The 23,778-nt window shown below is 50.3% G+C and overlaps 1 protein-coding gene across 11 annotated transcripts in view; it reads left to right on the top strand.

The window, feature by feature from the left end:
* Nucleotides 1–5,349: 5,349 nt before the first annotated feature.
* Nucleotides 5,350–23,778, top strand: part of ACAD9 (acyl-CoA dehydrogenase family member 9) — a 44,574-nt gene continuing 26,145 nt past the window's right edge. For 2 of the 11 annotated variants that reach the window (XM_088831898.1, XM_088831897.1), the window contains exons 1-2: nt 5,351–5,578; nt 10,031–10,124. In XM_088831898.1, the coding sequence (XP_088688024.1) occupies nt 5,432–5,578; nt 10,031–10,124 (241 nt within the window). In that variant the 5' untranslated portion in view covers nt 5,351–5,431. Of the gene's footprint in view, nt 5,579–10,030; nt 10,125–15,288; nt 15,448–17,323; nt 17,387–23,778 lie in introns of those variants that run through there. The other 9 variants (XR_016036244.1, XM_088831895.1, XM_088831896.1 and 6 more) reach the window with 9 other exon arrangements.

The following is a 23,778-nucleotide window of genomic DNA, read 5'->3' as shown; positions in this document are numbered from 1 at the left end:
CCAAGGGCTGTGCTGGGCCCTCAGTGCAACCTGGACCTCAGGGTGTGTCCCCCCCGCCCATGGAGCTGGCAGAGGCGGAGAGGGAGAGCAAGGCGTGATGGGGCTTCCAACCTCCATCAGAATGATTTCGTCCGATTTCGGATCAGCCAGTAACAGGAGTGAGAGAGGTCAGAGCCAGAGATCTCTATTTGCCTCCAAGTCTTGCCAGCATGTGCGTGGGTGCTCGGTTGCGTCCGACTCTTTCTCAACTCCATGGGCTGCAGCCCCACAGCCTCCTGTGGCTGGCCTCCCTCTTCTGGAGGAAAAGACCAATACTGGAAGAGGCTAGGCTCCTCCTGCCTCGTCCTGCCAACCGAGGGCAGAGTTCTCTGCTTCCAGCCGGTGGAAGAGGAGGCAGCAGAGAATGACTGCTCATTCTTCAACTCCGGTCTCCTAAGATTGGGAGGAAGTCATACGGATTCCAGACCACAGCCGGAGCTCGGGGTATGTTGGCTCTGAGACTGCCCGGCCCTGGCATCACTTTAGGGCCCTGTTCAGTTCTATGTGCCCAGAGCCTCACGTCCTCCTGGCTGAGTCTGCCAGGCTGCTCTAACAAAGAACCACAGACTGAGGAGCTTAGGCGATCAATCGGCTCATATTTGCGGGGGCTAAAAGTCCAAGGTCACGGTGTTGGCAGGATTGGTTCCTCATGAGGGCTGAGAAGCTGATCCAGGCCTTGCTCTCAGCTTCTGGGGTTGACTGGCCCTCTTAGCCTTCCTTGGCTTGTAGAAGCATTATCTTGAGCTCCGTTTTCACCTCCACACACAACATCCCCCTGGGTACATGTCTGTGTCCACATTTCTCCTGCTTCCAAGGGCACCGGTCATGTTGGAGTAGGGATCCACCCCACCCCACTATGACCTCTTCCCAAGTTAGCTCATTACACATCTGCAGCGGAATGCCATTGGAAACCCTCTTTTCAGGGAAGGTCACGTTGTGAGGGACTGGGGTTAGGATTTCAAGTAATAAATCTTGGTGGTGGGGGGCGGACACAATTCAACCAACAATACCTCATCACCTTTGTGGCTTTCAACAAGCCAGTGACTTCCATGTTCCCATGATAAAGGGGACAGATATGCATCTGAAAGGGAAGGAAGTACCAGGGATGACATAATCTGTGAGACAAAGTACCCTCTGCAGGACACGTCTCTTCACGCAGACTTTGGATGTTAGGACAGTGAGGCGTCGGCCAGCTTCTCTCTCAGCAGGAGATGGCACTGGGCATGCCTGTGCACAGCTCACCTGTGAGCCCGTCGCTAGGGCGCTGAGGGCGGAACTTGACTGGACTCTGCCAGGACCGGCTATTGCCCTTGCAGCCTTGGGACAGGAGACAAGGCCGCCTCTTTCTCTCCTGTTCTGTGTTAGTGAGCCTCTCCACGACCTTCCCATTGTGTGGCTTTCATGCCGAGGAGGGAGGGCATAGTTTCCTACTCAGACGATGCACAGAGGTCCAGAGTCAAGCATCCTGGTGTGCTAAGACCAACTCCATGGCCGTTTGACAGTGCCAGGTTGTTTGCTGATACGCTGTGTATGGGAACCAGTTATGACATGATCGTAGAGATATGTCCATGGTGAGTGTTTTAAATACATAGAGAGTGTTTTAAATACAAACCGTGGAAATTCTATGTCTAAAGGAAACTGTTTACAAATGACGTCCTATTTCTCAAAGGCTAATACTCAAGTATAAGATGGAATACTTGAGTGTGTGCCCAGTTTTTATTTTTATTTTTTTTTTGCCAGGAATTATTAATATTTATTCATAATAGACTTCAGTTCAGTTCAGTTCAGTTCAGTCGCTCAGTCGTGTCCGACTCTCCGCGACCCCATGAATCACAGCACGCCAGGCCTCCCTGTCCATCACCAACTCCCGGAGTTCACTCAAACTCATGTCCATCGAGTCGGTGATGCCATCCAGCCATCTCATTCTCCGTCGTCCCCTTCTCCTCCCGCCCCCAACCTTTCCCAGCATCAGAGTCTTTTCCAGTGAGTCAACTCGTCGCATCCACAACTGGGTACTGGTTTTGCTTTTGCTCCATCCCTTTATTCCTTCTATAGTTATTTCTCCACTGAGCTCCAGTAGCATACTGGGCACCTACTGACCTGGGGAATTCCTCATTCAGTATCCTATCATTTTGCCCTTTGTTACTGTTCATGGGGTTCTCAAGGCAAGTATACTGAAGTGGTTTGCCATTCCCTTCTCCAGTGGACCACATTCGGCTGTGGTCCATGTGATCAGATTGGCTAGTTTCCTGTGATTATGATTTCAGTCTGTCCGCCCTCTGGTGCCCCCTAGCAATACCTACCGTCTTATTTGGGTTTCTCTTACCTTGGTCGTGGAAAATCTCTTCACAGCCGCTCCAGCAAAGTGCAGCCGCTGTACCTTACCTTGGACAAGGGGTATCTCCTCGAGGCCGCCCCTCCTGACCTTGAACGCGGAGTAGCTCCTCTCGGCCCTCCTGCGCCCGCGCAGCCACCGCCTGTTGGACGTGGGGTAGCTCCTCTCGGCCGCCGGTCCATAATAGACTTACATATGCAAATAAATATTTCTTTTCAGTAGACTTCAAACTGTAACATGTTTTGCACACAAACAGAAATCAATCAAAATAAACCTTGAATTCAATGTACATACGTATCCTATTGGGGATGATGAAGTCAAAGCCACAATCAGCCTGCCTGTATATGAGGTCTCTATTACACAGGACTGCTGCTGCTGCTAAGTTGCTTCAGTCGTGTCCAACTCTGCACGACCCCAGAGACAGCAGCCCACCAGGCTCCCCCATCCCTGGGATTCTCCAGGCAGGAACACTGAAGTGGGTTGCCATTTCCTTCTCCAATGCATGAAAGTGAAAACTAAAAGTGAAGTCGCTCAGTCATGTCCTACTCTTAGCGACCCCACGGACTGCAGCCTACCAGGCTCCTCCATCCATGAGATTTACCAGGCAAGAGTACTGGAGTGGGTTGCCATTTCCTTCTCCTCCAGTTTTTAATTTTTATATTATTACAAGGAAAACAGTGATCATTTACTGTGGTAGATGCTGTCATATGGATTTAGCTATTCCTCACGAGAATCCTGTGAGGTAAGTGACATGATATTCATTTTTACAGGTGGGAAAACTGAATTTAGACACTGGCAAAAACAGTGGTGGGCCAAAACATTTCCCAGTGTGCATGCTATTAGAGTACGGAGAAATCATGCCTCAATTTTTTTCTAATTTTTATTTTGGAAACTGAATTTCTCACTTGGTTAATTCAGGGAGGATCCAGCTAAATTACTGGATAACTTGATTGATTAGACTCCCTTTTTTTTTGGCCCCGGTGTTCACCAGCTCAAAGTTAAAAGCCAGCCGTGTCCCTTTTGTTGTTTGCTTGTCTCACCTGCAGAGGTGGTTCACAGGCCGTCATTACCAAATGCCTTCTTGAGAAGCTGAATGCTGACGCTGGCAAATATTGACCGCTATGAAGAAACCAAGTGACAAGGCTTCACGGGTTAAAGGCAAACATAGACGACACACTGCAGAAGGTGCCTGCAAGGACAGGTATTTTGCAACCAAGAATCTTGCTGAACTCTTTTTTCCCCCCTGATGGTATGTCACTGATAAGGACAGAGTAGGATAGTCAGTTTAGAAATCTCACTAGAGGATTAAAGACAGAATTTTAAGGGAGTTGGGGAGACTGTTACAAGCTAATAACCACTCAAGAAAAGAATCCAGTAACCTAACAAAAATCTACATTACTTTGGAGAAAGATCTAGTGCATCCAAGCGCCAGGCACACTCAAGCCACACACCCTGAGAGTTAAAACACAAGAAAGAAGATACAGGATCTGAATCTTGTTCCATGAAGAGTTAGAGTTAATGTTCCTTTAAGAGTAGCATTTTTGCATTCAGCCGAGACAGAAATACAGGTGAAGGGGGAAAGAAACTAGATGAAAGGGGACATTCTGCTGAGACCTGAGATGAATTGCCACATTTTAGACTATGTTACCACACTTTTGCTAATATAGATATGATTTAAATAGTGCCAGGACAGTCCCAGTTAGACCATGTGGACTCTAAGGAGGAACTAATGATGCTAAGCCCTGATGGCTGCCCAACAATGAGGAGGAGGGTTGTCTTCCCTCCTCTTTTTCTTAGATGATGAAGATGGAGCCCTCCCGTTTCTCGGGGCTGTGTTCCCCTGCTAGTCCGCCTGCATCTCTCACAAATGTCCCATGCTAACAGACTCGCTCTTTACCTCTCATTGATTTCCTTCTGTGACCGGACTTCTGTGAACCTGAGCTTCAGTAAGTCCTGACACCAGTTGTGTGGTTTCAGTTTAAATGACAGTGGGTTGGAGTCCCTCCCGAAGAGTGTGGCTTGATCATCAAGTGTTTACCCACACAAGCCCCTTTTCCTGGGCCAGGCACAGCACGTTAAGATGAAAGCACTTCTGCTTGTTCTTTGAGTTCTGATGGAGGCAGAAAGCCTTTCCAATGTGAGAAAGGCCTTCAGAGCATTGCTGGGTGTGTGTGGGGTGCCCCTCTTCCCTGTCCTGTCTCTCTCCCACCTTCAGGCTGGCGTTTTCCAGGGACGGAGTAACTACAGGGTCTTGTCCAGGCTTCTTTCTGGTGCATTACCCCTTTCCTTTTCCTCCGTCTCCCAAATGTGTGACATCCACGTAAGCTGTGAAGCAAAACCCAAGGAATCCTCGTGAATAGACCATTGACTTCAAACCAGGACTGTAACCCGTATGTGCACGCCCTTCAGAGATGACCAATATCGTGACTGTCCCCCATCTCCGCTTTTAAAATGGTTTTCAATTTATTTCTGTTTAAAACATTGTTTCGTATTACTGTTGTGTTACTTGTTTGGCTGTGCTGAACCTCCGTTCTCTTGAAAACCTTCTCTAGCTGGGAGAGCGGGGGCTGCCCTTCCTTGCGTGCCGGGCCTTCCCAGTGCGGTGGCCTCCCTTGTGGGGCACTGGGTGCCGGGCGCGGGGCTTCAGTAGCTGCGGCTCGGCGGTTGTGCCTCAGCGGCCCCTAGGCATGTGTGTCTGGGGGCGTCTTCCAGCGATCTACTAACCCACGTCCTCTGCGTTGGCAGGAAGCGTCTTAACCGCGAGACCGCCAGGGAAAGCCCGCGCGGCCACACCAGGTCCCGGCCGCCCCAGCCGGTGACTGACCGCGTCCTAAGAGACCGCGGGGGTTTGACCGCGGTGCCCCGCCCCCCGCCGCCGCTGTCCAATCAGCGGGCCGCCCGGGGCGCGAGCCCGAGGCCGCGCAGGCGCATTGGCGGCGGGGGCGGGGCGGGCGCGGCGCGGGCGGATGGCGTCATCGGCGGCGCGAGGCGGGCGGGCGGTGACTGGGGCGCCGGGGAGGCTGCGGCGGCGGCTGCGGGCGCGGCTCGGCGGGCAGCATGAGCGGCTGTGGGCTCTTGTTGTGCTCGGTGGCCGCGCGCTTCTGCCGCGTGCCCGCGGCCTTCACCGTGAGCCGGCGCGCGCTGCTCACCAGTCCGCCGAGCCGAGCTTTCGCCAAGGAGCTCTTCCTGGGCAGGATCCAGAAGGTAGGCGGCGCGCGGCCTCCCTGCCCTCCGCGCTTTCCGCGGAGGCGCGTGGCGCCCGCCCCGGAGCCCGCGCGGGCGGCCTCAGAAACGCGCCGAGGGCGGGCGTGCCGGGCCGCGGGCTCCTGCTTCCGGAGACCCTGGCCGAGCTGGGCGCTGAGTGGCCCCCCGCGCAGCGTGCGGCCCCGAGCTGTGTCTGTGTCTCTGTGTGTGTCCGTCTGTCGGGGGCCTTGCTCTCTGCCTCTTAGACGCAGCGCCCGCGTGCCTCTCCTCCGTCGGCTTCCTCGGCCGCGTCTTGGCGCCCCAGAAGTTGCTTTCCTCGGGAGCGCGGCTCCAAGGACGCTTGGCGTGCCCGCCCGGCCCTTCCACGGGTCGCAGGACCCGGGAGCGGTAGCCGCTTGGTTGCTGAGCACGCAGCAGCCTCTTCCAGTCAGAAGACCTGGTGGACCTCGGCGCTGCGATTTTGAGCCCCAGGTCTTTCAGCCTTAAAGCGGAGCTCGCGGTGTGCCCTGTCTCGCACACTGAGACTGTGTGTGTGTGTGTTAGGAAGCCCCAGTGAGATTGTATATACGTGGAAGTGCTTTATTAAACTGCCGCACGTGGGGCAGATGTAAGAGACGGCAGATTGAGGAGTCAGTGCTGGCTGCAAGCTAACCGGTCCTGTGAAGTTGCTCCCTGCTCTCATACAGGAAATAGTAAAAGCAGTCTTTGTCCCCTCCTACAGGTAGCCAGAAAACCAAAGAAAAATGTGTGTCGAGTGCTTGAGCTTGGCTGCGATGTTGGCTGATTCTGTACTACTTGAGGAGTTATTCCTTGGTTTCTCTAGAGCATTCTTTAAGGTTATCAGGCATTGCAAGTGCAGACACCCAGACTGGAATGGTTTGCCCTGCTAAAAAGTGCAAAGCTAGGCCGTTAAAAGTTAGGGAAGCCATTTTCCCCAGAACCTGGGACTGTGTGGTGCTCTGTCCTGGGAACTCGTGCCTCCCAGCAGCGTGGGGAAGAAAGAACACACATGTTCTATGCTTCCCTTTCTCCAAACCTTTAGCACCATCTCCCGCATCACTCTCACCTGCTGGCCTTGCTTCTTGTTTATTGAGAACATGCACCCATTTAGGTAAGAAGTTCCACGTCTGTACTTACCTCCTCCCCACATGTGGTCTACATTCTCTGCATCACAGTGGCAGAACTGGCCACTCTTAGCAAAGGCCAGCTAGACCCCCAAGCCTTCTCAGCTACTCAAGGGCATTGATCCCTTCTTGGCTCTTTGACATCCATACATTGGCCAGCATTTCTGACCAACTCAGTTGGAGTGGGAATTGTCTAAGCTCCGTCTGGGTGTAGTCTTCTCATCTCTAACCATTCCTCTGATCTAATTTAGTATCATGCCATCAGTATCCTGAGTGTGCACATTTATTTCTCCAGCTGAGATTTCTCCCCTGAGCGCCAGTCTCTCTGTATATCTACCTTTCCAGTCAAAAGCTGCACTTGGGTATTACTAGGCATCGCCTGTCTAGCCTGTCCAAGCCCGAGTTCCTGGTCTCTCCACCTGATCCTGCTTTTCCCTCTGGTCATCTTATTGGAGACGGCGGTGACTCTGCCGAAAGTGAGGTCTGGCTGCTCACCTCTCAGAAGTCAGTAAAGAGGCCAGATGGCTGGAAAGGAAAGTTTGCTTTATTTTGGATGCTGACAGTCAGGGTTGGAGGTGCGAGGGCCCTGTCCAAAGGCTGACTCTCTTCCCCCGCCCCACCTGCAGGCAAGAGCTTTTATAGAGTGAGGGAGGGGGTTACGCACAAAAGCAGCACAGTCACCTCTGACAGTCACCTTGAAATTGGTCATCAGTGAGCTGACCAGCGTCATCTTGATTGTTTTAAGTACAGTTAGTCTTCAGTTCCAGGGTCAGTTCCCATTTCCATGAGGCCAGTTCTCAAAATTATAGCAGCTTATGTCATAGCAATAGTCTGGTCATCATGAAGTTAACTTCTTCCCCCAGGTGGTGGCTTCAATATCTATAAGACAGTTCACAGGATATGGCTCAGAATCTCTGTTATCTGTAGCTGCCGAGAAGGAACCAAAGGTCCCTGAATATGCTTGTTGCTGCTGCTACTAAGTCACTTCAGTCGTGTCCGACTCTGTTTGACCCCACAGATGGAAGCCCACCAGGCTCCCCCTTCCCTGGGATTCTCCAGGCAGGAACACTGGAGTGGGTTGCCATTTCCTTCTCCAGTGTGTGAAAGTGAAAAGTGAAAGTGAAGTCGCTCAGTTGTACCCGACCCTTAGCGACCCCACGGACTGCAGCCTACCAGGCTCCTCCATCCATGGGATTTTCTAGGCAAGAGCACTGGAGTGGCTTGCCATTGCCTTCTCTGTGAATATGCTTAATGACTACTTTATTATTATTTGGTCTCCTTTGACTGTAGTCCCTTCTTTCTGCATTTTCTCGCTTCTCTGATTAAACTTATTCTTTGGCTTCAGTATTTGCACAGACAAAAGGCAGGCTGAGGGCATGGTAGGGCAGGGGCATAGGGTCCGGCTCCATTTCAAGGTCAGATACCTGGGGGTGCCTCTTGTTCTCATAATCCACATCTAATCTGACAGCAAATCCTAGCTTCTCTACCTTCAGGTTCCATTTAGAATCTGACGGCTTTTAAGCACTTGCACTGGTACTGCCCTGGTTCAGGCCAACACGGTCTCTCTCAGCATTGTTGGGGTTTGAGCAGCAACATAGCAGCAGAGATGCTTAGAATCTCACACTGGAAGGAGACCTTCATGATCACGCCGTTGTCCCCCTGCCCTCAGAGTGTCCTGAGAATGCCCGTGGGAGGGATCTGGGTGACTCTTCTCCCCATTCACAACCTCAGCCAGGAGCAGCCTGGCTTTCATCCATGTTACATATGTGGTTTCTACATATGTAGAATAATTGGAAAAACCAGTTCCACTGGCTTCAAAAATTTGAAAATTGCAAATGACACGGAGCCCAGTGCCCACGAGACGCCCCATTCAGACTCTGAATATCCCATCGGAGGCCCATTCTCACATGCTCTCGAGGCCTCTCTCCTGGCGGGTTCTGCTTTGGTGGAGTTTAGGCCAAACTGGTCCCACTCTGTTCTCTCTTCTCACTTGGCTGCTGACTGATTCCAGAATCTTCTTCCTCTAATGCAGCCGTTGCAGCCGGCCCAGGTGAGCCCATGAGGCTGTGCAGGCCAGCGCAGTGGACTCAGCTTCTGTATTCAGCTAAAGAGCCGGCTTTGTTCTAAGTGGCTGCGGAGTGTGACAGTCAGCGTGATTCCCTTCCAGACCCCCTGAGGGGCAGGATCAGAAGTGGCCTGGAGAGAGGGATTCCTTTTAAGTCAGTTCTCAGTTTTGGCGCGGAATCCACCCTTCACCTATACAGGGGGCCCCGAGAGGAGAAAGCAGGCTTGAGAGCCTGTGGGCTGGAGGGAGGAGACAGGACTCCTCTCAAGAATTTTCTCCAGACACCTGGTGAGAGGTGCTGTGAGGAGAGGCCAGGCTCCCGGGGGTGGCTTCGGGGCTGGGACGTCACTTTTCAGCAGGCGCTGGCAGCTGAAGGGGAGGGCGGTGCCCAAAAGCCAGAGGGGCTGAGGTCTCAGTGGGATGATTTTAGGCGACGCAGAGTGACGGCCTCATGGGGACTCCAGGCTCGGGTGGAAGCCGTGGCCGCTCCCTGGTCAGTCACTGCGTGCTGAGGATACATCATCTCTTTTGAGCCCACAGCCGCCTTCTGAGGCGTCACCTGTAATGGGCGAAACCGATGCCGAGCTCCAGAGCATCAGGGACAGGGCCGCGTTCAGGCTGATGTGTCTCCTCAGTGGGGCCTCCTCTGGTGGCCCTGCCTCCTGGCACGCTCAACCCAGGTAGCAGGGGTCAGGGGTCATCGGACAGGAGGGCCGGGTCCTGGAGCAAGCAGCTGAGTGGCAGCCTGCCAAGAAGTCAGACCTTGCGACCACAGTACGTTCTTGTCAGCGGCAGCATTTTTAAGCTCAGGAAGTAACTAAGGTGACGTCTTGTCCATGACCTCCCGTGGTCCTCACAGAGACCACCCACGTTTTCTGGGTGAGAAAATGGCCCTGGGGACGGGTGAAGGGGTCCGACTAAGAACACCCCGTCAGTAAGCTGCACAGAAGGGACCAGCTGGAGCTGGAAACGTTAGCCCAGGCTCCCTGTTCCTTAGGACTGTCCTTGTCACTTCTTAGTAAGGAGAGCTGATCAGAATCAGGGGTAATCTGGGTCAGGGAGGAGGCTGGGCCGAGGTGGTGGAGGCTGACATAGTTCTTGTATCCCGAGCCCTGCTGAAGTTTGCTGTCCGGGTCCTTCAGCACGGAAGGCTCAGCCGCTGATGCGGACACTGGCACGGCCTCTCCCTTCCCTGCTGACTGACGTGACCGCTGTGGAAGGCCGCCCACAGTTACGTTTTTACTCTGTGTTCCTCGTTTTCAGAAAGAAGCTTTCCCGTTTCCAGAGGTTAGCCAAGATGAACTTAATGAAATTAATCAGTTTGTGGGACCTGTAGAAAAATTCTTCACCGAAGAAGGTATGTAGGGTTCTCTTTAGCATTACAGCTTTCCATTTTCAGGGTGACACTTTAATATCTATATTTTTAAAACAAATTTTTATTTATGTACTTTGGGCTGTGCTGGCTCTTTATTGCTGCATGCAGGCTTTTCTCCAGTCACAGAGGCGGGGACTCCTCTCTGATTGCAGTGTGCAGGCTTCTCACTGCAGCGGCTTCTCTGCACTGTGGAGCACAGGCTCAGTAGCTGTGATGGTCCCCAGCCAGGGAGTGAACTATGCATTGCAAGGCAGTTTCTTATCCACCAGAACACTGGGGAAGCCCTGACAATGTTTTGCTATTTCATAGCAAATTTGCTATTTCATAGCAAAAATTTGCTATTTCATAGCAGCGGACATTAATCAGAGAAATGGTGCTGTTGGCATATTTTGCTTAGAAGATCATCCCAGCTGCTCTTTAACCATAAGCCATCTAGTTCAATGCTTCTGAATGTATCTGTGGTGAAGGACCACTTCAGCATTTCCAAACTGTTGGCAGACTGACTGTAAAATACAATAAAAATGAACACTTAGAAAAATGAAATAAAGACCAAAGCAAAACATGTAACATCCCAGCCCATCAGTCACATGCTTGGCTGTGTGGCATGTCAGATTGCTGTCGGTGTTTCTGAAGGCTTATTCGCGATTTCTGTAACTTAACTTGTTAGGCAGCAGGGAGGATCGGGACGCCAGACCTCAGATGGGAGGCACCCGAGTGGACAGCAGGGTCCCTCACTCAGGGCTCTCAGCCCTTGGCAGGGGCAGCGTCCTCTGCCTGTGGGAGCCCCCGAGGGCTTGGGTGAGGACAGATTGACAGCAGTATAATATCCTTTTAAAGATCCTCTCCCTCATAACTTGTTACAAAATACTCAGCATAGTCCCCGCTGTATGGCGAGTCGTTGGATGTTTTGTATATAGTATGTGTATGTTCATCTCAACCTCCTGATTTATGTCTCCTCCCTCCTTTCCCTCTGGTAACCATAGGATTGTCTTCTGTGTCTGTGAGTCGCTTGCTCTGTCAGTGAGGTCTCTCTCTCTTTTTTAATTGAAATGTCGTTGACTTACAGTGTTGTGCCAGTCTCTGCTGTACAGCGAAGTGACTCAGTTATACACAGACACACATTCTTGTTAGATATTTTTCATCATGAGTTACCGCAGGCTATCGACCGTCTCCCAGCGCTATACGTGAGGACCTTGTGGTTCTTCATCCTGTGTTTTCTTTCAGCTTCCGTCTGCTAACCCCAGCCTCCGGCCCTCTCCCTCCCCCTCGGCAACCACGCCTCTGTTCCGTGTCCACGTTCAGAGCGGGTCCCTTTGTGTCCTAGTTTAGACTCCACGCCGAGTGACACCATGCTGTTTGTCTCTCCCCCTCTGGCTGGCTTAGTGCTGATCTGTAGTTGTGTCCGTGTTGTTGTAAATGGCATTACTCCATGTTTGTGGGGGCAGAGTGTCCTGTAGTGTGTATGGGGCCGCATCTTGTTTACCCGTTCGTCTGTGGGTGGACATTTAGGTTGTTTCCACGTCTCGGCGGTCGTGAACGGTGCTGATATGGACATGGTGGTGCATGTACCTTTTTGAATTACAGTTCTGTTGAGGTATATTCCCAAGTGTGCGATTGCTAGGTCATATAATAATTCTATTTTTAGTATTATGAGGACCCTCCCTACCATTTCCCCTAGTGGCTGCACCAATTTACATCCCCACCAACAGTGTAGGAGCGTTCCCTTTCTTCCACACCTTCTCCAGGGTTTATTGTTAGTAGACTATTTGATGAGGCCATTCTGTCCGGCAGGCTTCCCTGGTGGCTCAGCGGGTAGAGTCTGCCTTCAATGCAGGAGACACAGGTTCAATCCCTGGGTAGGAAAGACCCCCTGGAGGAGGAAATGGCAACCCAGTCCAGTGTTCTTGCTTGGAAAACCCCATGGACAGAGGGGCTGCAAAGACTCAGACATGATTGAGCACAAGCGCACACACACGCATTCTGACCAGTGAGGCAGGGCCTCGTTGTGCTTTTGATTTGCATGTCTCTAGTAATTGGTGGTTGTCGAGCATCTTCTCATCTGCTTCTTGGCCGTCTGTGTGTCCTCCCTGAAGAAATCTCTGTTAAGGTCTTCTGCCCACTTTTCTTTGTTTGATAGTAGTAATAGAGTCACTGTTTATTGGGGTTAGACAAGAGCATTCCCAAGCTGTGTGTGAGCAATGTGGTGGTGGTTGAGTCGCTAAGCGTGTCTGACTCTTGCAGCACCATGGACCGTAGCCTGCCAGGCTCTTCTGTCCCTGGGATTCTCCAGGCAAGAACACTGGCATGGTTTGCCGTTTCCTTCTCCAGGGATCTTCCCGACCCAGGGATCAAGCCTGGGTCTTCTGCATTGCATTTACCAACTGAGCTATGAGGGAAGCCCGAGAGAAACGTAGCAACAGAGGGAACTGTGGTTTGAGACAGGAGGACGCACCTGAAAGTGAGTTGCCCAGCCGTGTCCGACTCTTTGCAACCCGTGGACTGTGCAGTCCCTGGGACTCTCCCGGCCAGAACACTGGAGCGTGCAGCTGTTCCCTTCTCCAGGGGCGCTTCCGGAACCGGGGTCTCCCGCATGGCAGGCGGGTGCTTCACCAGCTGAGCCCCCAGGGAAGCCCAAGAATACTGGAGTGCGTAGCCTATCCCTCCTCCAGCAGGTCTTCCTGACCCAGGTATGGAACTGGGGTCTCCCGCATTGCAGGCGGATTCTTTACCAGCTGAGCCACAGGGAAGCCCTAAGAAACGTGTCACTTGCCAAGTTTACAGCCCTCCATATTTTATCTCTTCTGTTTCAAATGCTTTCCAGTACCCAAAATACATATCCTGTTACTGCAGTCTAAGTTTTCATAATATTTTTAAGATAAGAGAATAAGTTGTCTGGGTTTCCTGCTTTCTTCTTTAAGGAGTATAACCGCTTTACAGCGCCGTGTTAGCCTCTGCTGTACAGCGAGATGGGCCAGCCACAGGCGTGCATATACCCCTCCCTCTTGGACCACACCCCCACGCCATCGCACCCTCCAGGTCATCACAGCGCCGGCCCGGGCTCCCTGTGCCGGCCAGCGGCCCCACGAGCTGTTTTCCGTGCGGTGGTGCAGGTGTGTCAGTCCTAACCTCCCGGTTTCTCTCTGTCCTGACCCCTCTTTGTCCACGCGTCCATCCCCCACGCCTTCATCTCAGTCTCTGCCCTGCAATGAGGTTCTCCTGTGCCGTTTTTCTAGACTCTGAGTATCAATCTGTGCATTAATACACAGTGTTTGTTTTTCTGACTCGCTTCGCGCTGTATCACAGCCTCTAGGCCCCTCCACACCACGACACGTGGCGCAGTTTCAGTGCTTTTTGTGGCTGAGTAATGCTGCATTGTGTGTGTGTGCCACACCTTCCTTCTCCATCACTCCTCTGATGCACACCCAGGCTGCTTCCGTGTCCTGGCTGTTGTAGACAGTGCTGCACTGAACGCTGGGGTGCGTGTATCTTTTGAGTTAAGCTTTTCTCAGGGTACATGCCCACGAGCGGGACTGCTGGATCGTATGGTGTGACCATTTGGTTTCCTGAGGGCTCGCCGTGCTATGCTGTATCTATCTGCATTCCCACCGGCAGAGTCAGAGGGCTCCTTTTCCTCCACGCCCTCTCCAGCGTTTGTTTTTTTATAGTTTGTGATGATGGCCGTTCTGACCGATGTGAAGTGGTTCCTCGTAGTGGTCTTGCATTGCTTTAGATTTCTGTAGATTTGCGTCTCACTGATGATTACCGACATTGAGCATCCTTTCATGTGTTTCTTGGCTCTCGGTACATCTTCTTTAGAGAAATGTCTACTTGGGTTTCCGCTCATTGTTTTATTGGGCTGTTTGATTTTTTGATACTGAGCTGTGTGAGCTGCTTGTGTATTTTGGAGATTAATCCGTCAGTTGCTTTATTTGCAAATATTTTCTTCCATTCTAAGGATTGTCTTTTCGGCTTCTTTATGGTTTCCTTTGCTCTGCAGACACTTTCAAGTTTAGTTAGATCCCATTTCTTTATTTTTGTTTTTATTACTCTACGGAGTAGGTCAGAAAAAAATCTCGCTGTGATTTATATCAGAGTGTTTTTCCTGTGTTTTCCTAAAAGAGTTTTCTAGTGTCCAGCCTTACATTTAGGTTTTTAATCCACTTGAGTTTATTTTTGTGTGTGGCAATAGGAGGTGTCTTGCTTTCATTCTTTTACACGTAGCTGTCCAGGTTTCCCAGCACCACCTATTGAAGAGGCTGTCTTTTCTCCGTGGCGTATATTCTTGTCTCCTTTGTCATAAATTCAGTTCAGGTCAGTCGCTCAGTCGTGTCCGACTCTCCGCGACCCCATGAATCACAGCAGCCAGGCCTCCCTGTCCATCACCAACTCCCGGAGTTCACTCAAACTCATGTCCACAGAGTCGGTGATGCCATCCAGCCATCTCATTCTTGGTCGTCCCCTTCTCCTCCCGCCCCAGCCTTTCCCAGCATCAGAGTCTTTTCCAGTGAGTCAACTCGTCGCATGAGGTGGCCAAAGTATTGCAGTTTCGGTGACCATAAATGTGTGAGTTTTTCTCTGGACTTTCTATCCTATTCCATTAATACATGTTTTTGTGCCAAAACCATATCGTCTTGATTACCGTAACTTTGTAGTATAATCTGAAGTCTAGAAGCCTGATTCCTCCACCTCCATTTTTCTTTCTTAGGAGTCCTTTAGCCATTCGGGGTCTTTTGCGTTTCCTTGCAAATTGCAAAATTTATTGCTCTAATTCTGTGAAAAACGCCATTGGTAGTTTGACAGAGACTGCACTGAGCTTGTAGATTGCTTTGGGTTCAGTTCAGTTCAGTTCAGTCGCTCAGTTGTGTCCGACTCTCCGCGACCCCATGAATTACAGCACGCCAGGCCTCCCTGTCCATCACCAACTCCCGGAGTACACTCAAACTCATGTCCACAGAGTCGGTGATGCCATCCAGTATGCTCATTTTTGTAAAGTTCGTTCTTCCAGCTCCACAGCGTGGTGGGTCTCCATCTGTCTGTGTCATCCCTGATTTCTTTCCGAGTGTCTTACGGTTTTCTGCATATCGGTGTTTGCCCCTGTAGCTGGGTTTCTGTATCTGCATCGTCACAGATGCTGGCCTGGGTTTCCTTTCTTAGCGGCGTTTTGCCGTCTGGGTGGTGGTGGCCTCATGGAATGCCTGTGGAGCACTCCGTCTGCAATCGTTGGAAGAGGGGGAAGAACTGGTATAAGTTTCGCAGCAGAATTTACCTGTGAAGCTTCTGGTCCTGGACCTTTGTTTGCAGGAAGGTTTTGTTTGTTTTTATAGATTTTATTTCAGTTCTGGTCATTGGTCTGTTCATATTATCTATTTCTTGATTTAAGTTTTGGTGATCTATCTTTTGATTTAGTTTTGATGTTTCTAGAAAATTGTTCACTCTTGGTTGTCAAATTTGTGGGCATGTAATTGTCCATAGCATTCTCTTAGTTTTTTTCTCTCATATTTCTGCAGCATCAGTTGAAATTTCTCATTTTTCATTTCTTATCGTGTTTATTTGGATGCTCTCTCTTTTCTTCTTGATGAGCCTGACCAGAGGTTTCTCTATTTTGAATACCCTTTCAGAGAACCAGCTCTTGGTTTTATTGACTTTTTCCCTGTTGTTTCTTTAGATTATGCTTCATTTCCTCCCTGGTCTTTATTATTTTCTATCTTCTGCTGACTTTAGGTTTTTCTGGTTCTTTTCTGGTTCTTCTTTTTCTAATTCTTTTAGGTTAGATTGTTTTTGGTTAGGTTGTTTACCCAAGACTTCTTGTTTTGAGAGGAAGGCCCGTATTGCTGTGAACTTTGCTCTAAGCACTGTTTTTGCCATGTCCTGTAGATTTTGTATGGTTTTATTTCCCTTGTCGTTTCTCTCAGCTATTTTGTAATTTCCTTTATGATTTCCTCTTTGACCCATTTATTTTCCAGTAGCATGTTATTTAGTCTTAAACAATTTAGTAATTGTTTTTTCTTCATTTCTTTTCCTTTGGTTGATTTCTAGTTTCATGTCATTGTGGTCAGAAAAGATGCTTGAAATAATTTCTATACTTTTGAACTTGAGGTTGTCGAATTTGTGGGCATGTAATTGTCCTTAGCATTAGTTTTGTGCCCTAGGATGTGGCCAGTTCTAGAGAATGCTCCATGTGTACTTGAATTCGGTCTTTGGATGTAGTGCCATGAAAAGGTCAGTGAAGTCTAACTCCTCTGTTGTGGCATTTAGGACCTCTGTTGCCTTATTGATTCTGTCTGGAAGGTCTGTCCCTTGGTGTGAGTGAGGTATTAAAATTTCCTACTGTTACTGTATTCCTATCGATTTCTCCCTTTATGTGTGAGTGTTTGTTTTAGTTACTTGGGTGTTCCAAAGCGTGTGTGCTGAGTTGCTTCAGTGGTGTCCGACTTTGCGACCCCGTGGACTGTAGCTTTCCAGGCTCCTCTGTCCTTGGGGTTCTCAGGCCAGAATAGCGGAGTGGGTTGCCGTTTCCTTCTCCAGGGGATCTTCCAGAGCTAGGATTGAGCCCGTGTCTCTCACACCTCCTGCCTTGGCAGGCGGGCTCTTCCCCACTGGTGCCCGTGGGAAGCTTGCTCTGCTAGCCAGTGCGTCTGTGTTGCTGAGCGTGTTGGCCTTTTGTCATCATATGCTGTCCTTTAACTTCCTTTATTCTCTTTGTTTTTCTGAGTACTGCAGCTCCTTTTTTGGTCATTTCCATTCACGTGAAATACCTTTTCCATCCCTCATTTTCGTTTCTTTCTTTGGATTGTCATTTCTTATTGGGTTTCCTCAGGAGACACTGGCTGAACGTCTTACAGGGGCAGCCTCCGTTGCCCCCAGCCTTCTAGAGCCGTGACCAGCCGGTGCCAGCCCCATTTAGGAAGTGTCCGCGGGTGGGCCTGTCTCTCGCGGCACCTCAGGTTCCAGGGCAGTGGCTCTCTCGCTGAGGCCGGTGGCGGCCCTTTCTCACACCGGTGCTGGCCACACCTGCTCCCCTTCTTGGGCACTGAGTACGGGTGGGGGAACCCAGCTTGCTCTTGCTGATGACAGAGACCCCGAGGGTGTCAGCTGCTGTGGCTTCACTCACCAGCTTCTTGGCTTTCTCCTCCTCCATATCTGTCCTGAATTTATCTTCAAACACGGCCGTGGCTGTCAAGGAGCCGGAACCCACGGTGACATAAGGCACTCAACGGCTGACCGTGCGAACAGACGCTGTAGAGGTGAGGTCCGGTAACCTCTCCTTCCCCCAGAGCTGGGGCTGCCCAGGGTAACCTTGTGCCCACAAAGCACCTGTCTGCGGCTGCCTGTGACTGGGGAAGGCAGCCCGTGCGAAGAGGGTGGAGCTCCAGGTTGGAGGGAGTGAGCCAGGTCATCTTGTCTGTGCCCACAGCTGTCCCAGGACCACGGCAGTAAGTGTTAGGAGATGGGAAGTGTATTTTTGACAGTTGTTGTCAACAACAATCATCCCTTTAATCGCCCTTGTATCTCCTCCAAAAACCATGCCATCCTTACCCCTGCGATGGTTGTCCCGGTTTTCCAGGCTGTTGGAAGCTTGTCCTTTATCTTTGCAAAACTGACTTCTAAGATGGCCTTTCTGTGGCAGTTAGCGAAAGAGGAGCCCCCGACCGATGGCTCGTGCCCTCCACCCTCTCCTGTCAAAGGATACAGTCCTTTGACTACAGATGAGGATACAGTCTGGCTGTGTCCTTCGCCCTGTGGTGGGCCTTGCTGCAGCCTGTGGTAGGCTTCTGTTTTTACGCAGCCCGCCGCCCCGTATCCTGTGAGTGGGGCACCCAGTCCCTTCATTTGAGGTGAGTGTTGGTGCATGTGTGTTTATTGCCATGTCAGGCCTTGTCTTGCGGTCGGTCCTGTGCTTCTTTCTCTCCTCCTGCTGTCGTGATTTCCTTTTCTGTTAGGCCTGCTCTCTTCTTTGGTTTCTGGGATTCTCGTGTGCTTTTGCTTTGTGGTTGCTGTTCGTCCACTGTGTTAGCCCCTTCCTTTATCTGACAGCATATAGAGCCAAACACATTCTTAAACAAAGTGCGTTTTCTTTCTTTCCTTCCTCACATTTTAAGATTTGGATGTCCGTTTTTACATCTTCATGTTTTTCCTTTGGCTGTTTCTTGTGTTCATCGTTGCTTTCACAAATAGGTGTTTGGTGTTTTTGATCCTTACACTGGCTAATGTAAATGGTTTATTTTACTTTTGTGATTTCCTCTTCCTGTTTCTTCCTGTTGCTTTTCTATTTGGAGAAGACCCTTTAATGCTTCTTTTAGGATGGTTTAGGGTTGCTGTCGGAGAAGGCAATGGCAAGCCACTCCAGTACTATTGCCTAGAAAATCCCATGGATGGAGGAGCCTGGTAGGCTGCAGTCCGTGGGGTCGCTAAGGGTCGGACACGACTGAGCGACTTCACTTTCACTTTTCACTTTCACACATTGGAGAAGGAAATGGCAACCCACTCCAGTGTTCTTGCCTGGAGAATCCCAGGGACGGGGGAGCCTGGTGGGCTTCCGTCTATGGGGTCACACAGAGTCGGACACGACTGAAGTGACTCAGCAGCAGCAGCAGCAGCAGGGTTGCTGTATCCTTTGGTTTCTGCTTGTCTAAGAAATTCTTTATTTCCCCTATCCCAAACGATAGTCTTGCCGGATACATTACCCTCGGTTGCAGATGGTTCTCTTTCAAGGCCTTGAGTCTGTTTTGCCACTCGCTTCTTGCCTGCAGTGCTTCTGTGGAGAAATCAGCTGATAGTTCCCTTGTAAAGAACTGTTTTCTCTTTCTACCTTTAGAATCCTCCCCTTACCTTTCACTTTGGTCACTTTTATTATGTCTTGGTGTGGCTTTGTTTGGGTTTATCTTCCTGCACCTGGATACCTGTTTCCTTCTTTAGCTTTCGGAAATTTTCAGCCATAACTTCTTCAGACGCACTTCAATCCCCTTTTCTCCCTCCTCCTTTTGGAGCCCCTGTGACGCACAGATTGGCCACTTTTTATCACCCAGGAGGCTCTTCCATTGCTTTTTCCCCCCCATTTGACTTTCCCTCTGCTGTTTTGCTGGGTAGTCTGCACCAGTCCGTCTTCCAGGTCCCTTGCTCTTTGTCATGCATCATTCGTCCTGCTGTTCGTCGCCTCAAGCTCAGTTTCTGTCTCAGTAAATGGATTTTCTGATTTGTCTCGGCTCCTCCTCATAGATCCTAGTCCCTTTCTACTCGAGTCTGCCTGTCTGCTGGTAGTCTCTGCAACTCCTTCAGAGGAGTTTCCTTATCTCCCTTTTGAAATCCCTGTCTGCTGGACTGAAGAGGCCTGTTTTGTTGTCCCTGCAGGGGGATTCTCTTGGTCTGAGAGGGGTTCCTCTGCTTCTTGGTTTTGCTCATGTCTCTCCCAGTCTGAGTTCGGGAGGAGCAGTGAACCTACTCTGGTCTTGGTGGGAGTGCCCCTGGGTGGCATGTGTGGGTTTCATGTCTTTGGTGTGAGGGCTGGTTTTGGTTTGGATGCTGGCCGCCTTTGCTTAGCGTGTGCTGCCTGCTGCCTCTTGGACTGGGTGTGCAGGTTCCCGGGAGCACGGCTCCTGCCCTGGGGCCCTCCCCTGCCGTGGCAGCAGGGTGCTCACCCTCACTGCACTCCTGGGGGCGGGCGCAGGGGTTGCACTGGGCTCTGGGGCCCCGGAAGCAGCAGCGGGCCACACACTTGCCTGGGGGCATTGGCCCAGGACCCTGGGCAGTGGCAGGCTGTGCAGGCTTCCAGACGGTGGGGTGGTGACTGCACCCGCTCCCAGGACCCTCGGCGGTGGCGGCCCTGGGTCTACGATGGCAGCCTGTGCCTGCCCCTGGAGCCCAGGTGGGTGGTGCCCTGCCACCGGAGAATGCAGACGGCGGTGACAGCCCGTTCCCCCGTCGGTGCCTCGCCTCTCTGGCGGGCCCAGGCTTCCTCCCTCCCACACCCCCTCGGTTGTGGCAAGCCCACCCTAGCACCTCAGGCTGACTTCCCACGGCAACCCCAGTCCTGTGCCCAGGTCTGACCTCCCAAGCCTCAGTACCTAGCCCCGCCCCACCCAGCCGCGCTCTTTGAGACACTGTTAAGAAAATGAGAAGTCAAACCACAGACTAGAAGCAGAGTTTTGTAAAAGACACACCAGTTAAAAGTCTTAGCTCTGGAGTGAAGGTAGTGGTGCCCTCCTTCAAAAGGCCCCACGCAGGCACTGCTGCACTCAGCGCCCCAAACCCTGTAACATGCCCCTGCTGACCCATCCGTTTGCTGGGGAATCCGGACACTCACAGTGGGAGCACAAATACACAGGAGAGGTTCCCAGAGCCAGAAGAATCAAGCACAAGTGGAAACAGAGCATGTGGAGGCGGATGAGATTGTCCACACCTAAATAGTTCATACTTTATGCCAAGACAGTTGGGAATACAGTTTTATAGAGAGCAGGAAAAGGTGTTAAAATGAGAAGCATTAGTCTGAATAAAAGGATCTTAAAAGTCAAAAAAAAAAAAAGTCTTAACGCTGGTACATAAAGAAACTTCCTAAAGCTTTTCCAACTCACTGGAAAAGACCTTGATGTAGGCAAAGATTAAGGAGAAGGGGGTGACAGCTTTTCCTAAAGAAAACCCAGTTCCCCAAAAATGCATCAGATAGTTGAAAGACACTTCACCGACAAAAGACATAGAGTTGGCAAAATAAGCACATGAAAAAGTGCCGAGCATCTCCTCAGTCATCGAGGAAAGGGAAGTGGAGCCACACTGAGATGTGACAATACACTGTTGTGCCTGGAATCGGAAAGGCTGCCCATATAGCGCTGGCGAAAACATGGGGCAGCTGGAGCTCCAAGGCACCGCTGGGCGTGTGAGGGGGTGGCCACTTGGGAAAGCAGCCTGGCACTTCCTTCGAGTTCGGCACGAGCCTGTCATATGACTCAGGCAGTGCCCTCCTAGATGTCTCCCCGAGAGAAATGTAAACTCATGTCTGCACTCGACTTACAGAAAAATGTTCACAGCACCCTGTTTTGACAGCTAAGCCCTGGACACCTTGTTCAGCTGCTGAGTCATGTCTGACTCTTTGCGACCCCATGAACTGAAGCATGCCAGGCTCCTGTCCTCCACCATCTCCCGAAGCTTGCTTAAGTTCCTGTGCATTGAGTTGATGATGCCATCCAACCATCTCATCCTCTGTCACCCCCTTCTCCTATCCTGAATCCGTGCCAACATCAAGGTCTTTTCCAGTGAGTTGTCTCTTGGCATCAGGTATTAGAGCTTGGCATCAAAGTATTAGAGTTTCAACTTCGGCATCAGTCCTTCCAATGAACACCCAGGACTGATCTCCTTTAGAATGGACTAGTTGGATCTCCTTGCAGTCCAAGGGACTCTCAAGCGCCTTCTCTAGCACCACAATTCAAAAGCATCAGTTCTGCTTCCTGACCTGTATAAAGTTTCTCAGGAGACAGGGAAGGTGGTCTGGTATTCTCATCTCTTCAGGAATTTTCCACGGTGTTGTAATCCACATAGTCAAAGGCTTTAACATAGTCATTGAAGCAGAAATAGATGTTTTTCTGGAATTCCTTTGCTTTTTCTGCGATCCAGTGAATGTTGGCAGTTTGATCTCATTATAGGGGATTGGAATGCAGAAGTCTGGATACCTACCAAATGTCAGTTGATAGGTGAATGGATAAACGAATTTTGATATATTCGTATGAGGGAGTACGCTCAGCATTAAAAAGACATGAACAGTTGATACATGCAACACGGGGCTTCTCTGATGGTCGGGTGGTTGAGAACCCAGCTCCCAGTGCAGGGGACGCGGGTTCAGTTTCTGGCTGGGGAACTGGGACCCCGCTGGCCATGGGTCAGCTAAGCCCGTGCTCCACGGCTACTGGGCCCGCGTGCTCTAGACCCAGATACCGCAACTAGAGAAGCCCACTCGCGCAGCTCAGACCGAACACAGCCGAAAAATGCATTTCTTTTGTTTAAAAAGCTGGTTAAGGTGGTAAGTTATATGTCTGTTTTGCTACAGTATGAAAAGGTGGGAGAAACCAGTTAACCGTCTTCCGTGTGGGTCTGTTTTTGGATCCTGTTCTGCCCCTTGTTTTGCCTCTTCATGCGCGTGGTAAGTTGTCGTCTTCACTGAGCTCTGTCTTAGGCTTGAAGCCTGGCAGTGTTTGTCCCCCAGCTTGTTCTTTTCTGAGGTTGTTTGGCTCCTCTGGGTCCTTCGCATCGGCTCGTAAATTTTAGAATCAGTTTTTTAGCTTCAGCAAAAGGCTTGTGTATGATCGGGGTTACAGTAAACCCGTAAATCAGTTTCAGGGAGAATTCAGATTTGTAACAGTACTGAATTTTCAGATCCCCGCTTGTGGACTATCTCCCCATTTGATTCCTGACTCTCTCACCAGCGTTTTGTGTTGTCATGGGCAGTGCATAGCGTGTGGACAGATTTTATCAAGAGCGTCAGATGGTTTCTCAACTCATCCTTATTGTTGTTTGATGGTTTGTAAAAATATATCCATAAGTATTTAAAATCCTTTGATATTATCGTCAGTGATATTTTTAGAAATTTTGACTCCTGATTATTTGTTGTTTGTATATAGAAATACAGTTGGCTTTTTTTACATATTATTTTTACAGTGGTGTGAAAGTTCACATTTTTCTCTACATACTCCCTATTTCTGGAATTTTTCTTCATCTGTATTTTGTTTACTTCATATGTAAAAGAGATTCACACTTGAGAAAGGAGATATAGGAGCTATAAACAAGATGAAAATAAAATGTATCCCATCGTGTCTTAGGTTTTGCCTTTGAAATCCGTTTTAGCTGAACTTCAGCAGATGCTGGGTTTTGTGAAGATTTCTCAGTTCTCCCTCAGGGTCATCTCCTGAAGTTCAATGTGTGTGCAGTGTGACAAGTGTCATGATGACACTGCTTGCTTTAAGGCAGTTGTGCCCGTCATTCACCCTTCACCCGGTCCGTTTCTCCCAGCGCTAGCCTGTACGGAGCGCATCGTGCAAGACTGCTGCGCTTGGTAGCGACCAGAAACGGGACACCAGCCTAATGCAGGTCGTGCCTGTTTTGCGTTTGCTGATTGTGTGTGTGCCTTGGGATTCTGTCATGTGTGCAGTCCCATCGCAGGACTCACGCACGTTCCTCTGACAGCCGTAGCCACCTCTTGCCCACTCCTCCCCCAGCTTCTGCAGACCACTAGTCTTTCTCCCTTTGTATATTTTGTTACTTCAAAACCGTTGTTTTAATGGAGCCATGATGGATGTACAGCAACAAGCAGTGCAGGGTTGGCGTTTTCACTCTGCGGAACGCTTCTGTGAGCTGCTGTGCGTCAGTGGGTTGTGCCTTTTCACTGCTCAGCAGTTTTCCATGTACCTGTTACCACAGTTTGTTGACTGTTCTGAAGCTTACGAACATCTTGGTTGTTTCCAGTTTGGGGGCTCTTATGAGTAACCCTTCTGTGTACATTTGTGTTCAAGCTTTGTGTGAACATGTGTTCATCTCTCTAGGATAAATGGCCAGGAGGGAGGTTGCTGGGTCTTGTGGTAGTTTGTATGTTTAATTATTTTCAGAGTGCTGGCTGTACTATTTTACGTTCCCAGTAGCAATATATTCTAATTTCTGT

Source organism: Moschus berezovskii, chromosome 24 (assembly GCF_049115385.1).
Source record: "Moschus berezovskii isolate FMDL1 chromosome 24, NW_MosBer_1.0, whole genome shotgun sequence".
Lineage (NCBI taxonomy): Eukaryota > Metazoa > Chordata > Mammalia > Artiodactyla > Moschidae > Moschus > Moschus berezovskii.
Note: the sequence above shows the minus strand (reverse complement) of the source record. Positions and strands in the feature narration are given on the sequence as shown.